This window comes from Pogona vitticeps, chromosome 1, assembly GCF_051106095.1.
Source record: "Pogona vitticeps strain Pit_001003342236 chromosome 1, PviZW2.1, whole genome shotgun sequence".
NCBI lineage: Eukaryota > Metazoa > Chordata > Lepidosauria > Squamata > Agamidae > Pogona > Pogona vitticeps.
Window position 1 is genome coordinate 233,442,399 of NC_135783.1, and position 13,474 is coordinate 233,455,872.

At 39.6% G+C, this 13,474-nt stretch overlaps 1 protein-coding gene across 9 annotated transcripts in view; it reads left to right on the forward strand.

Moving 5' to 3' along the window:
* The window catches only part of SEMA5B (semaphorin 5B), a 506,649-nt gene that overhangs the window by 472,580 nt on the left and 20,595 nt on the right, over positions 1-13,474 (forward strand). For 8 of the 9 annotated variants that reach the window (XM_072985220.2, XM_072985226.2, XM_072985227.2 and 5 more), the window contains one exon: positions 3,360-3,565. In XM_072985220.2, coding sequence (XP_072841321.2) covers positions 3,360-3,565 — 206 coding nt within the window. Of the gene's footprint in view, positions 1-3,359; positions 3,566-3,900; positions 5,273-13,474 lie in introns of those variants that run through there. The other variant, XM_078376513.1, reaches the window with a different exon arrangement.

The window sequence follows — 13,474 nt, forward strand, 5'->3', positions numbered from 1 at the left end:
ACGTTTCTCAGCAGGAGCATTGAATTGCAATACTCATGACATATACATGAGTATAAAACCAATATATGTTTGTAGTGTAAAGATGCCCTTAGACATATTCCCCATATTGTGTTTTTCTGTAGAAGCTTTAATGTATGGCAGAATCTGACAACAATACAAAAAATATTCCGATATTGCAATGATTTCCATGTGAAAAAGTTCTGCTTCTTCCTTGGAGAGTGTATTTGCACAACAGATTTGAAAGTTGATTTAACAAACATATAATCTTACTACTGAATAGTGTCTATGAAAAGGGCTCTGAGGCTCTCTAGCAGAACATGTTTAGCTTCTCACCCAACTACTTTCTCTAGAAAGTAGAATATTGTGCACTAAACATGTTGTCAACAATTAATATGGTTCCAGGAAATGTTAAACTGGTAGGGAACTGTACACATTAATACTATAGACCAGACATATTTAAGAAAGAATATGGTTTTTTCCCTCATAAAAACCTGTATTAGCTTTTCTTTACGTGATGAGTGCCAGTTTACAGTGAGTACAATTGGTACAAACAGATTTTGGGGTCATCAAGGAATGCCTAGGGGTTCCTGTTGTTTTCCTCCAAAGCACCACATAAACTAGTTTTGTGGTAAGGCTTTCAGATAGCTCTTGACCTCTTCATCAGTCACTCTCAACACACACAAAATGAGTTATGGCCATGACAGAAAAGACAAACAGTACATCAACAAAAACTTCCAATCTAACTTGCTCTTGGTGAGTGACTTTCTTTTAAGTTCTATTAACAGCAAGATTGGCTTTTTGCACCCCTCATTCATCCTGTCAAACACCTGCTTCAGTCCAAGGTTCCCTTATTAACCTTATATTCATCATTATGCATGGGTATTGATATTTTCACTGATCTCTTCTGCCATTGTACTCTTATTGCTATAATCTACATTCACTATGACTAATATTATTAGTCTCTTAGCATCCCACAGTTGCGAGCAAAAAAGTAATCATTAGAAATTTATCCTGCAACCTATCATAAATGGGATTGAGGGCAACACACCATCTATAGCAAAATGCTTTTTAAAAAGCAACAACCAAAGGGTCTTCTCATGGAAACCAATAGCTTGTACATGCAAAGAATACCTGTGTTATCCAGATGCTTAACAAAGTAACATGGAAGCACACCTGAAAAGCAGAGAGATCTTATAGGGCAGAGGTATAAAACTCAATATCTTCTTGGGCCGCATCGGCATTATGATTGCCCTCAAAGGGCCGGTTGTATCTGTAAAAAGGTCTTTCTCATATTAAATACAATCCTCCTCATTCAATTTTCACTTTCTGACTCCTCGCTGCTTGGAGTGCTGGGATTAGAAGTCCCGCTGGGCGGATTTCCAGCATCCTTGTGGAGCATTATGGGTGACCGAGTAAGCGCTTGTGTATTGTATGCTATACAATAGGAGGCAATACTGTGAGGGCCACATGAAATGGCCCAGCAGGCCGGATTTGACTCACAGGCCTTGAGGTTGACGCATGTGTTATAGGGGGTAAGAGTGGTTTCAGTTTCTATGAATAAACGGATGTTGGAAACTATATCTTAAACTAAATAAATCCTGGTGACCTTTTAGCTCTATGATTCGAAAATTCCTCTAAATTTTTAAGCAATTCTGACTGTCTGTTGTATTTTTGCATTGTGTATGTGTATTTCTTAGGTAATCCACTGGAGTGGGAGGGACTGTTTGAAATCTGTACCTTTATTGAGTTATGTTGAAACATCTTTTAGACTCCTAGAACTTTCACTCCAGTGACCATGTAGCTGAAGTGTTCACATGGTAATTGCCTCATTGGTGTCAGCGTCCAGCAGAGGTTCTGCTTTTTCTGCTCACCAACAGATCAACTCATCATTCTCTCTTATCCTTATCAACTCCCACTCACTAAATTGTGATTTGTAAGAAGCAAGTGCACATAGAAAGGAGAAGTCATGAATTCTTTTTCAGAGATGTGCTGTGATAGGAAGTGGAAGTTGAACATTAACCAGAAAAGAGAGGGGTCCAAGGTCTTTACCAGCAAGCATGTGTTGGAAACATCATAGATAAGGAAGGCAGCTTACTTGGTACCATGTGTGCTCTTTGTCTTGTCAAATGGCAAGGACAGGAGCTCTTCCCTCTTTAAGAGCAACTCAGAAGTAGAAGCCATTTAAATTTGGGGGGGGGGGGGGTTTGCCAGAGTTAATAACAACACCTGGCATTCATTGGTAACTTCCACGGTCCCAGTTCTCAAGGAAGGCTCACCTCTTCAGGTTTCTCTTCAATTTTTGTCATCTGGATACTCTTGAGTGCTGGGCATCTAGCCACCATTTCAATTTCCCACAAATTCTCTGATGTAGTGTAACTGATTTATGGGGAATTAAATGACAGCTAGACTTCAGTGTGTTGTATTCACCAGCCTCTGTGGCTGCCAGAGAAACCCACCAAGAGAGGAAGAAGCTCACCAAAGCATACTTTGCAATGGCCTGCCTCCAAGCCAGAGCTAACTGTATTTCTGCTTTACTTTGTCAACTACTTTCTTGAATATTTTATGAAGGTGTCCCTGTCCTCCCCTGCCCACTTTGGTTCAGAGAAATATGATTTTTTTTCTGCCTACATTATTTCCATGACATACACATTCTTTGAAACCCATTCACGTGTATTGTTTGTATGTCTCATTTTTTTGGCTGTCAACTTTAGTTTCAGTATCAATAGAAGGAGAAAGAAAGGCGATTAAAAGAGCAAGATATGATCCCATTAAAGCAGAACTACGATGAGGAGACTGATAGTCGGGGAGGAAAGCTTATGTCAGTTGGCATTACAAAGCAAGACGCTGTCTGCTTTCAAAATTGCATTTTCCTTGTGACAAGGAAGCAGAAAATTGCCCTTTGGTTTTCCAGTGCTGTCACTCATCCCTTAGCTGTCCAAATATCCTTTTCTTGTAGTGATAATTTATGTGTGGCTTCAGCATCAAGGACGTGTTTATTATGCAAGGATTCTCACATGAAATACAAGAGATGATACCAAGTTGTCCTCTGGAACCCAGTGAAGAGACAGGCACCGTTTATATGTCCTCTCACCTGCATAGTACTGATCACTGGGAAATCGACAAAATGAAAGTGAGCGGATGCACCAAATGGATATTGTGGGGCAGATGGGAGAGAAAGGGCCATGCTAGAGTATGCATTCTCAGCAGTAGGCAGAATGATGCTGATACTGTGTGAAGCCTTGTGTGTTTTGTGCACATCACAGGACAATAGTGGAAGCTGCTGATGGCATGTTTCCTTTTGAATAATGTGTTGGTGCTGGAAGTAGGGGGTTTGATTTGCTCTTTTTATTTTCCCCTAGGTTTTAGTCTTATTCACCTCATTGCCACAGGCGTCTCCTGTTTCTTCGGTTCCAGTCTCTTAACCTTTGTGATCTACGTTTACTGCCAGCGCTGCCAACGGCAGTCTCAGGAGTCAACTGTAATCCACCCCACTACTCCCAACCACCTACATTACAAAGGCAACACAACTCCCAAGAATGAGAAATACACACCTATGGAATTCAAGGTAAGAGGCTTCATCCGTCAGTCAGTCTATGTTATATATGTGTCTACACACAGACATGCACTCACAAACTTGCAGTGCATGCCAGTGGTTCTGTTGCTTGCAATTTGCTTTGGTGGGTTTTCAGAATATACATATGTTGAGCTGTGTGATCAGCGGACGCACATGGACTACCCAACCTAGTCTTCTTCCCAATGTGAAGGTTTTTGGGTTGGTTGGTTTTTAAGAATCCATGCAGCTTTTCACTGATTACTGTCTGAAGTGGTAGTGGTACTATCCAGCAATAATGGCATCATGATTCTTCTGACTATGTAGTTGGGCCATTTTCTATCTTTCAGCTGCCTGCCTGTTTCAGTGTACAGGGATTGGGTAAACCTGGTTTCCCCATAGTAGATGAGCCTCTTTTGCTCATCATTCTTGCTGCAAGCATAAGGTAATTGAAACGGATGGGGGCATATCTATAAATGTCTGACTTTGGGGAAATAAGCCCAGTATTGTAGTGCAGTTTCAGTATTTAGGTTTGGAACCATTGGGCCGTGCTCCCTCTTAACATTTGCATGCATTTTTACACACACACTGTTGTTTTCTTCTGCAATTCATTCTGTACATGGTCTCTGATTGTTTTCCATCCTTTCTCATCCACCATTCAAATCTTTTGCAACATTGCTTTTTGGAAAGCATCAAATTAGAGCTTCCTACATGCATCAAATATATGTATGTGAAAAAAAGACAAAGAGAGATAGAGATAGAGATAGTTATTTCTAACTATTTAAAGGCCACATGGAACATCAGCTTTATGTAACCACATGCCTTGCTTGTTCAGTCGGTCTATTCCGCCCCCCGCCCCCCAAAAGCTGCCATCTTCACTGAGTATTAGTTGTCTTGGCAACCTTTTTCAATAGAAGCCTGGTATTTCTGTTATCAAGAAGTGAACCTGACAAGTTAACGGGTATCCCAGTAGTAATTAACACATAACAAAGCACCCAGCAACTATAATCAACAAAGTAACCTATACACAAGGGAAAATACCCCTTAAAACCAATTAATTAACTTGCAGAGAGTAAAGATTACTGATCACAACTTTAACAATTGGAACAGGTGCAGAAATTAGAGTGTGATGCAGTGGGGGCCACTCCCAGTTTTGATCCACTTTTGAAAGTAACTCTTCAACATAGCATTGTACAAGGCCAAACTAAACGGATAAGTATTTTGTTAGAAGAACAGGTCCCTTAAGCAGAAAAGACTGATTGTTGGGAGATACCATGGATTCGTTTGCACATCTTTGTGTCTCAGATGCATAGCAGTGGAAGATTTGTGCGTGTGGAGGAATAGTGGTGTAAGAGGAGGATATATGCATTTGCCAATGTATTTCCAAATGAATTCCCCTGTACAGAAGCAATTTAAAAATATCTTTCACAGCTGAAAAATAGGGTTTGGTATTCAGCAGCAACCCTTCAACATATCAAATGTGCTTGCTTGTTTCTTGGTTTTGATGTCTCTTTGCTAAATTCTTCATTTGCAACTTATCTGACCTATAGCTGTAAATTCCAAATGAAAATTCTGCCAAATGCCAGTAAGTAGATGGGTGCAAATGAGATACATCTATCCAGACATTACACACTTTTTGATCACATGTACCAGCTGCATATAGGGATGTGGTAGCACTGCAGGTTAAGCCGCAGAAGCATCTGTGCTGCAAGGTCAGAAGACAGAGTAAGCTCCCATCGTTTGTCCCAGCTCCTGCCAATCTAGCTCCTGCCAATCTAGCAGTTCAAAAGCATGCAAAATGCAAGTAGATAAATAGGTACCACCTCGGTGGGAAGGTAATGGTGTTCTGTGTCTAGTCACGCTGGCCACAGAAACTCTCTTTGGACAAACGCTGGCTCTATGACTTGGAAATGGGATGAGCACCGCGCCCTAGAATCGGACACAACTGGACTAAACTGGGGAACCTTTACCAGCTGCATGCATTGTCCACAAAGGACAACAGTAGGATCTAGGGGCCTCATTCAAACCCCATTCCCTTGCCCACTGGGACATATTGGTCATTCTGCACTTGCATGTCAGTAATTACCTCTTTTCTAAAGTAATTGCTCCCTCCTCCCTTCACTGGAAGTTGTGCTAAAGATGCTAGCAATGCCTTTTCATTCTCTGAGACTTTTAGTTGATGTGTCTGTGACACTGTTGCTTTTTCAATATCATACTCAGTTTTATTGGATTTTTAATGATTTTGCTGTTATCACTTACATTGAGTTTGTTTTTAAAAACCATTTTACTGGGCTGATTTTGATTGTATTAAAAACTCAGTTTTTGAGTACTGTATTTGAGTAACTAAATGCAATGTATTTATACAGATGTTTCCCATTTAAGCTCTCTCTCTATTGATGGAGGAAAAAGAGCATGTCAGGTCGAACATGATGTCAGCTAGAAAACTGATTTCTATGTGCGGGGCTTTCCCCCCTTTAAATTTAATGAAGGTACTTGAACTTCAGAACTGTAATTCTCCCATCTGTAATTTAAAGTGGCACAATCCTGTTGAACTTTTAAACTGAGTGCCTTTCATTTGGTAAGCAGGAATTTTCAGTGGTTATGGGGCAGAAGGAAGGGAGAGGCTAAGGAAATTCATCCATGTTAAATCCTGAACTGGTGTTATTCAATAGCCTACTCAAGATCTACCACCTGATGAAGTAAGCCTTAGGGGATTTGCTTCCTGAACATGTACCTCTGTGTTTATCCATTGCATTTGCACCCTATCCAATACATTTTGTTTGTGGATGTAGCTACAGTATAAATGACTGCATATGAAAGTCACTGAATTTAGGATGACCCAAATTAGCCTCAGAAATGTTGAAATTTTTGCAAAATCCTTCTGTGTAGTATAAAAGAGAAAGGAGGGCTCTAGTTCCTATTGCACGCACATGCACGTATACACTTTAAGATTACAGGGGCTGAAAGAGGGAGTCAGGTGAAATAAAAAGCACTTTAGTTAAGTGCAAGTCAGCATGAATTCGTGCAAGGCAAGTCATGTCACGCAAATTAAATTCTTTTCTCTTCTTTAACCTCCTCCATTCTTTTGGCTAATTAAATAAATATTGATCTCTGTAGAAAAGAAAACACGATCTAGACGATCTTGGAATTTTCTGACATGGTTTCATTAATTGGAGATGTTTCTTAAATCATTCAACCCCTTCTGTACCTATCCAATAATACAATTGCTTCCAAGTTGGAAGGAAGGCAACCTCCATTTAACATTCATTTGGTCCCATGAGGCAAAGAAGATGGAGTGGAGATTGAGAACTGACAGGTGGGCAGTAGGCTAAGCCAGCTCAGGAGCAGAGTTGCCAAAGCAGTGGGTCTTTGAAGGGAGGAGATGGCAGTGGCTGGATAGAATACGGTTCCTGTTACACAGATCAGCATGGCAAAAACTACACTGAAGTTGGAGACGCATAAGGCCATTAATAGATAGGAAGGTGTTTAGGCCCACAGGAATAAGACTAAGCAAACGGTATGCTAAAAGAGTATATGAGCCTTGACCGCCACAATACAGGCTAGTTTTAAACAGTGTATGTAATCATTTCCTACAGAAGATCTTGGGAATAAAGGTTCAATCTGTGTGCTGTGAATTATTTATTAAATATCTTTATTTCCCTCCCTGTACCACTAAGATGTCATGGGAAGAAGGACTGTTCACATCCATAGTGTGGGTATGCTTAGGAGAAGGGGGCAGAGGGATTTTTAATATAGAACAGAATCTACATGTGGGGAAATCTCAGTAAAGGGGGCAATAAATAGAGGAAAAAAGAGAAAACCATCAAAAAGATGTAATTATACTGCCTTTGTTGGCTTACCCTCCAATCGTTGGGCGGTAGGTAAAACAGGTGCTCTTGGAGTAGATAGGGTTTTTCGTGAGGAAGTAACACTAGGTTCAATGTTGTGAACAGTATCAAAAATACCTTTATTAGGGAACTGTTTCTTTGAATAATGATCTTTGTTATATGTACAGCTAAAGCATTAGTTCCACCACATTTAGTGTGTCCAGTTTGGGTCACTTGAGCTTTAAAAAGGTACAGACGAATTTGAGATTTTGCAGACTAGGACATCTGTGGCAATTAGGGAAGTAGAGGACGTTCACCTTATTAAAAGACACGGTCATTTTGGTCATTATTTAAAGGACATTGTAAAATGATGTAACTGAATTATTTATGTCCTTTAAAAAAACACATACACTTGTCCTCAGCATGCACGCACGCACACATGCACACACACACACACACACACACACACACACACACACAACCCTATAAATGGCAGCTAGATTAAATGCAGATTTTCTGTGACCCAAATGTCCATTAAAAAAAAGTAAGAGAGAATAAGAAGACAGTGGGAGGGGCCAAACTGAATATTTTAGAATATACGCACAACAAATAAGAGCACAGCAAGAAATCTGGACCCAAGAATACTGTGCTATTATGCCATTCTGTTCATAAAGCTGATATTCAGTCACCTGCTTAGGTATCATTACTAAGAGGAACAGCAGAGGTAGTGATATGGAGTGAAGTTAAATTTCACCTGTTTTGAAACTAGATAATTTACACATTGATTCTTCAGTGCTTTTGAGAATGTGAATTCTTCTCTCTACCATGTTGCCTCTTGCACTTTTAAACACATACTGTACTTTAATTCTGAAATTGCCCTTTCTACATTGTGTTTCAACAATTCTTTTAAAAATGTCAGTCTTTTTGAGGATGTATGGGAAGACAGTAAGCAGTCTGAATACTGGTTGAAGTTATTGATGCCTTAATCCAGCTTCAGCTCTGTATTAATACAAAAGGGCTTTAATATCCTTTCCAAATCCACTGTATTACTCAGCAAGCCATCAGTAGCATGTCCTGGGTCTTTATGAAGAAGGATATATTTCAGATAAGTAAATCTGCCTGAGGCAGTGCTGCTGATCAACATTCACTTCTCTATTTCTGGACTGAAAGATTTACAACTAACATAGTTATCTGTATTATTTTGGGGGAATAATGAGGCTATGATGGAGTTATATCTCAAAACTAATATTTAATAAGCGGTCATGAGTTTTTATTGGTGCAAGGAGTAGCATTTTCTAGTTTATTAGTTATTTTTAAAGTACTGTAACTGTTTTCAGCAGAGGGATTTTCAAGATTTTATAAAATTCTCTTATGAGGTTTTTAAAAAGAAAATGATGAAAAAGTAATGAAAAATACAACGGATAATGGATCAAGTTACTTTTCAAGCAGTGTAAAACATAATGACAGTGAATTACTTTTAAAATGTTAACTTTTGATACATGTGGATCATAATGTGTTAAAACAGACATATTTTTAAAGTTCTGTAAATACTTCCCCCACTTAATCTTCTCTGTTCAAGCAAGCAGCAAATTTGATAGTACTGACTGTGCTTTAACCCTTTTAAGTTTCAGGAGAAGCAAAATTTAATACCCAAGAGGTGGTACCTACATACGGACATTCAAGTTCATAGGAATATCAATGCAGATGAGATGTAAATGTTCTTGATGGCAGCAACCCATCAATCTTTTCATTGATGCTATGGCACGCTAGGACACTGATGAGTAGGAAAACAAAAAAAGTACCATTCTAGATATTGTCCTTTCTCTTCACTGCCTTCAACTCTTCTAGAAGCGATATTGTCAGTTTTTTTTTAGCAAATACAGGGAGAGAATTTTTTAAAAGTAATCAAATCAGCCATTTATGCTCCATAATTAGCTCGTTTGTACAGTGCCAATGTAATGTAATGTTCAGCATGGATGCATATTGTAATACAAGTTGTTTACATCATGCAATTATTGTAGAGATCCTTACACCATCACCAAATCAACCAGATTATTTTGACTATAATAATGTAAACAGACCCCTTCCCTGCACCTTTTTCCAGGTTTACAGTGGTTTGTTTTTTAAAAGTTTTCAGTCCTTTTTGTAATAATATCTAACACAGATTTTGCCTTTTTAAAAGATAGAGAGTGCATATAGAATTGACTTTTTCTTGAGCTCTCCACCGTAACCGCCAGATCCATTTTCTGGTTGTTATTGTTCTTGTGCTGTCAAGCTACCTCTGATTTAAAGCAATCCTATGAATTAATTTCCTTCAAAAGGTCCTATCACTAATAGTCTGCTGGCGCTTTGAAGGTTAAAAGCTGTGGTTCCTATATTGAGGCAATCCATCCCTTTCTTACTGCCTTCTATTTTTCCTAGCATTAATCTAATGCCAGCAAGTCTTATAATTAGAGATGGGGATATTCGTATATGAATATCCCTGCACAGGTGGAAATAACGAGGGTCCAGCCCCATGGGGCCGGACTGTCCACTCACGATTTCGCCGCTGATGCAAGCTCGCCGGACCTTCCTATCGCACCATTGTCCGCAATCATTACAGTGGACCCTCGACATACAGACTTTTCGAGTTACAGACTTCTCTGGTCGCAAAATTTAGGTTCGACTTGCAACTGGAGAATTGACCTACTGAACAGAAAAAAAACAAAATGGAACAAAAATGGCCGGTTACGGGATTAATCCGTTTTCAATGCATTGTAGGTCAATGGAGACTCGACCTACAGGCTTTTCGACCTGCAGCCAGCGTACCAATACGGATTAATTCCATAAGTAGAGGGTCCACTGTCCTCAGTCTTGGCAGGAAGTGGGATGACAAGCCTCTCTGCTAGGTCACAGAGTGGCTAATCCATTGCAGAGAACAGCGCAATAGGAAGCCTCCATGGAGCTGGCGGCAGCGGTGAAATGGAGAGTGGACAGTCTGGCTCCATGGGGCTGGACCCTCGTTATTTCCACCTGTGCGGGGAAGCTTGTATATGAATGCCCCCATCTCTAATTATATATCTCATGGTATGCCCACAGTGCAAGTGCCTCAGTCAAGTCATTAAAATTCCTTGTGGGTGCTTAGGCTTGATTTGATTTAGAATCCACTTTTTTTTTGTTTTTCAGATGGCCCATGGTATCTCTAAAGCTCTCCCCCAATACCATGTTTCAGACAAATTGATTCTTTTACTGAAAGCTTTTTTCATTCCCCATTTTTTACATGTATACTTTGTAATAATCAGTAGGGGTGTCCAACCTTTCACCTTCCCTGGGCCACATTAGAAGATGAAAATTTGGTTTGGGCTGCACATACATTTGGTTTGGGCCGCAGGGGGAGGGCAGCCCTAGCCATCCTCCGCAGCCCCGCTCCAAGTGTGCTTACCGGCAGCTGCGATCTTAGACAGCAGAGGCTGCCAGCTTTGACTCCGGTGGCTTTATGGGGCTGGGAGGGGGTCCACCTATTGATGGGGACAGCGCAATGCAGTCATGCACTGGCAGTGTAACTTGAAACTTTGGAATTTCTTTAAAAATAAAAAGTTGCGCTGGGCCGCATTGTGAGCCAACCTGGGCCGCATGCGGCCCTCAAGCCGCAGGTTGGACAAGCCTGGTATAGAACAATCTGGGCTTTGCTTTCAAGCAGTGCATTCTTACTCTTCAGTTACTTAATAGCTGCCTTTCCAACTCTTAGTTTTCTTCTGATATCTTTGCTACAGCTTCTTTTTGGACTGATGATTGAACCAAGGTATCTCAGCTCTTTAAAAATTTGAATTTCTTAATTCTTCATTCTATATTTGCAAAATTCTTCTGCAGTCGTTATTTTTGTCTTCCTAATGTAGCTCAGTGGTTTAGGTATCTGGCTGTGAATTTAGAGGTTGGGAGCTTGATTCCGCACTGTGCCTCCTGAGAGAAGAGCCAGCCTGTATGGCCATGGGCAAGCACAGCCCTGGATGCCCCCCCCCCCCCCGCAGAAGGAGGGAATGGTAAACCACTTCTGAGTATTCTCTACCTGAAAAACCCTGAAAAAGGTCGCAATGAGTCAGAATTGATTTGATGGCACACGGTGATGATGATTACTGCTGTATATTACTGGTCTTTCTTTTACAACTTTTCACTCATCTTTCATATCAGTCTAATTAAGCTTTTGTGTATTTTGCATATAAATCAAACAGAGAGAAGAAATGCACTTGTTTTACACCTTTGCTCATGGGAAAACCACTTTGTTTCCCTATATAGGAGTAGGTCTCCTAGTATTTGATTTACTCCTAGTGATTTATTTATTCCAGTTGTTTTGATATCAGTTTCCATTTCCCTTTCTAAAACTAAAGGCTGTTCATAACAGGATTCTTCCTTGTAGCAGTCTGTCATCTTGCATCTTTTCTGTATTTCGTTTCCATCTTTTTTTGTATCATCCTGCTTAGATAATATATTTCCCTATTGATATTTCAGCATCTCTAATCATGGCTTAAATTTCTCTTTGATGTCTTGTATCTTGCAGAAGAGATCTTTTGTTTTCCCTTTTTGTTGTTCTGTTCTGTTTCTTTGCAATGATTATTATAATAGGTTTCTTTTTCCCAACATGCAACTACCTGATATGTTGCATTTAGGATTCCAACACTATTTGTGTCACTTCTTATCTGAAAGGTTGTCCTTGATGATGACATCTTCATATAACTTATGTGAAAAGGGGTTAAGCCTTAAATGTGTTAATGACAGAAGACATCATCAGCCTTACGTAAATGGCATAATTTGTATGAACAGGCTTTCTGGCTATATATTTCACCAGTCACCCATTGAGGCTCCCTCCCCTTTTGGACTGTGGGATTTTCATTAATTCTAGATACAGTAATATCACTGTCATAAACCCAAAGCTCTTCTAGTTCACAGACAGTTGACTTCAATAATGCAAATATATTGTTTACATAGTCTTATTCAGATTATTATTTAAATCATATTTTGGCACTTTGATTGTTTTAAAGTGTTCTTCTTCAGCTTTACTTAAGTTTTTATATTAACAAGTCATAGCTTATATCACAGTCTGTCCTGATCTTGTTTTTGCAGAATGGAAAGAATTTCTCCACCTGCTTTCAATTATATAATCTATTTCTGTGTTTGCCATCCAACGGTGTCTGAAATTGACTTCACAGAATTCTAAGGGGGTTATTCTCATTCTTTTCTCACTTCTAGACTAAATTCTACATCAGTGTTTGGTTTCACTGTAGTTCCAACTTTTGTGTCCCAGTCACCTCTTATCAGCACATCCTGATTTAGTTGCCTCCTATAGCTGAAGTGCAGATTTTAACAATGCATATGTTGAGAGACTTTCCATGAAATCTGACTGATATTAATCCAGCAAATTTTGCATGACTGCTTGAGTGATGGCTCGCCTTACTAGGCACACCATTACTTCTGAGTCTTGACATTTTTTCCAGAATGAAGCGCTTTGGAATTATTTGATTTAAAATGTATTATTCCAGTCCAGTTTGTCAACACTAAATATTTTGATGTTTAAAATTTCCTGTTTTGCCATTTCAAGCTTGATTCTTTGTTTTTTATATTCAGATTTGGAGAGGCCCATTTGGAGCTCTGAGTAGTAGGCTTGATTTTTTTTCACTCTTTGCTGATCTCTGTCAGCCGCCAAGTTGGTCAATTCCACTGCTCACCCCTGATGCCAGATCCTTTAGAAAATAAGTGCTGCAAGATGGATCCTCCTGTTGCTTCTTTCTCCTATTATGAAAACTGCCCATTTCTTCCTGTCTTCTGTGCCCTAGTTTTTAAAGATTTGCCTGTCATTTTTTCATATGAAAGGGGAGAAATGGCAGATGAGGTTTTGTGTTCATGAAATATTGCATGCTGAATTTGAAAAAGACAGCTTAATTCCTCTTATGTATCAGTCAGTGACTATCAAAGGCAATTGTCTTTGGGCCATGGAGGACAAGTGTTTGAAAACTCTTGTGTGCAGTGGCAGCAGAAATGGCAAGAATCACAGTTAGGGATTTGTATGAATGTGGTGGAACATAATAGGTACCATTTTGCCATTTGAATGTATATTAACAGCATT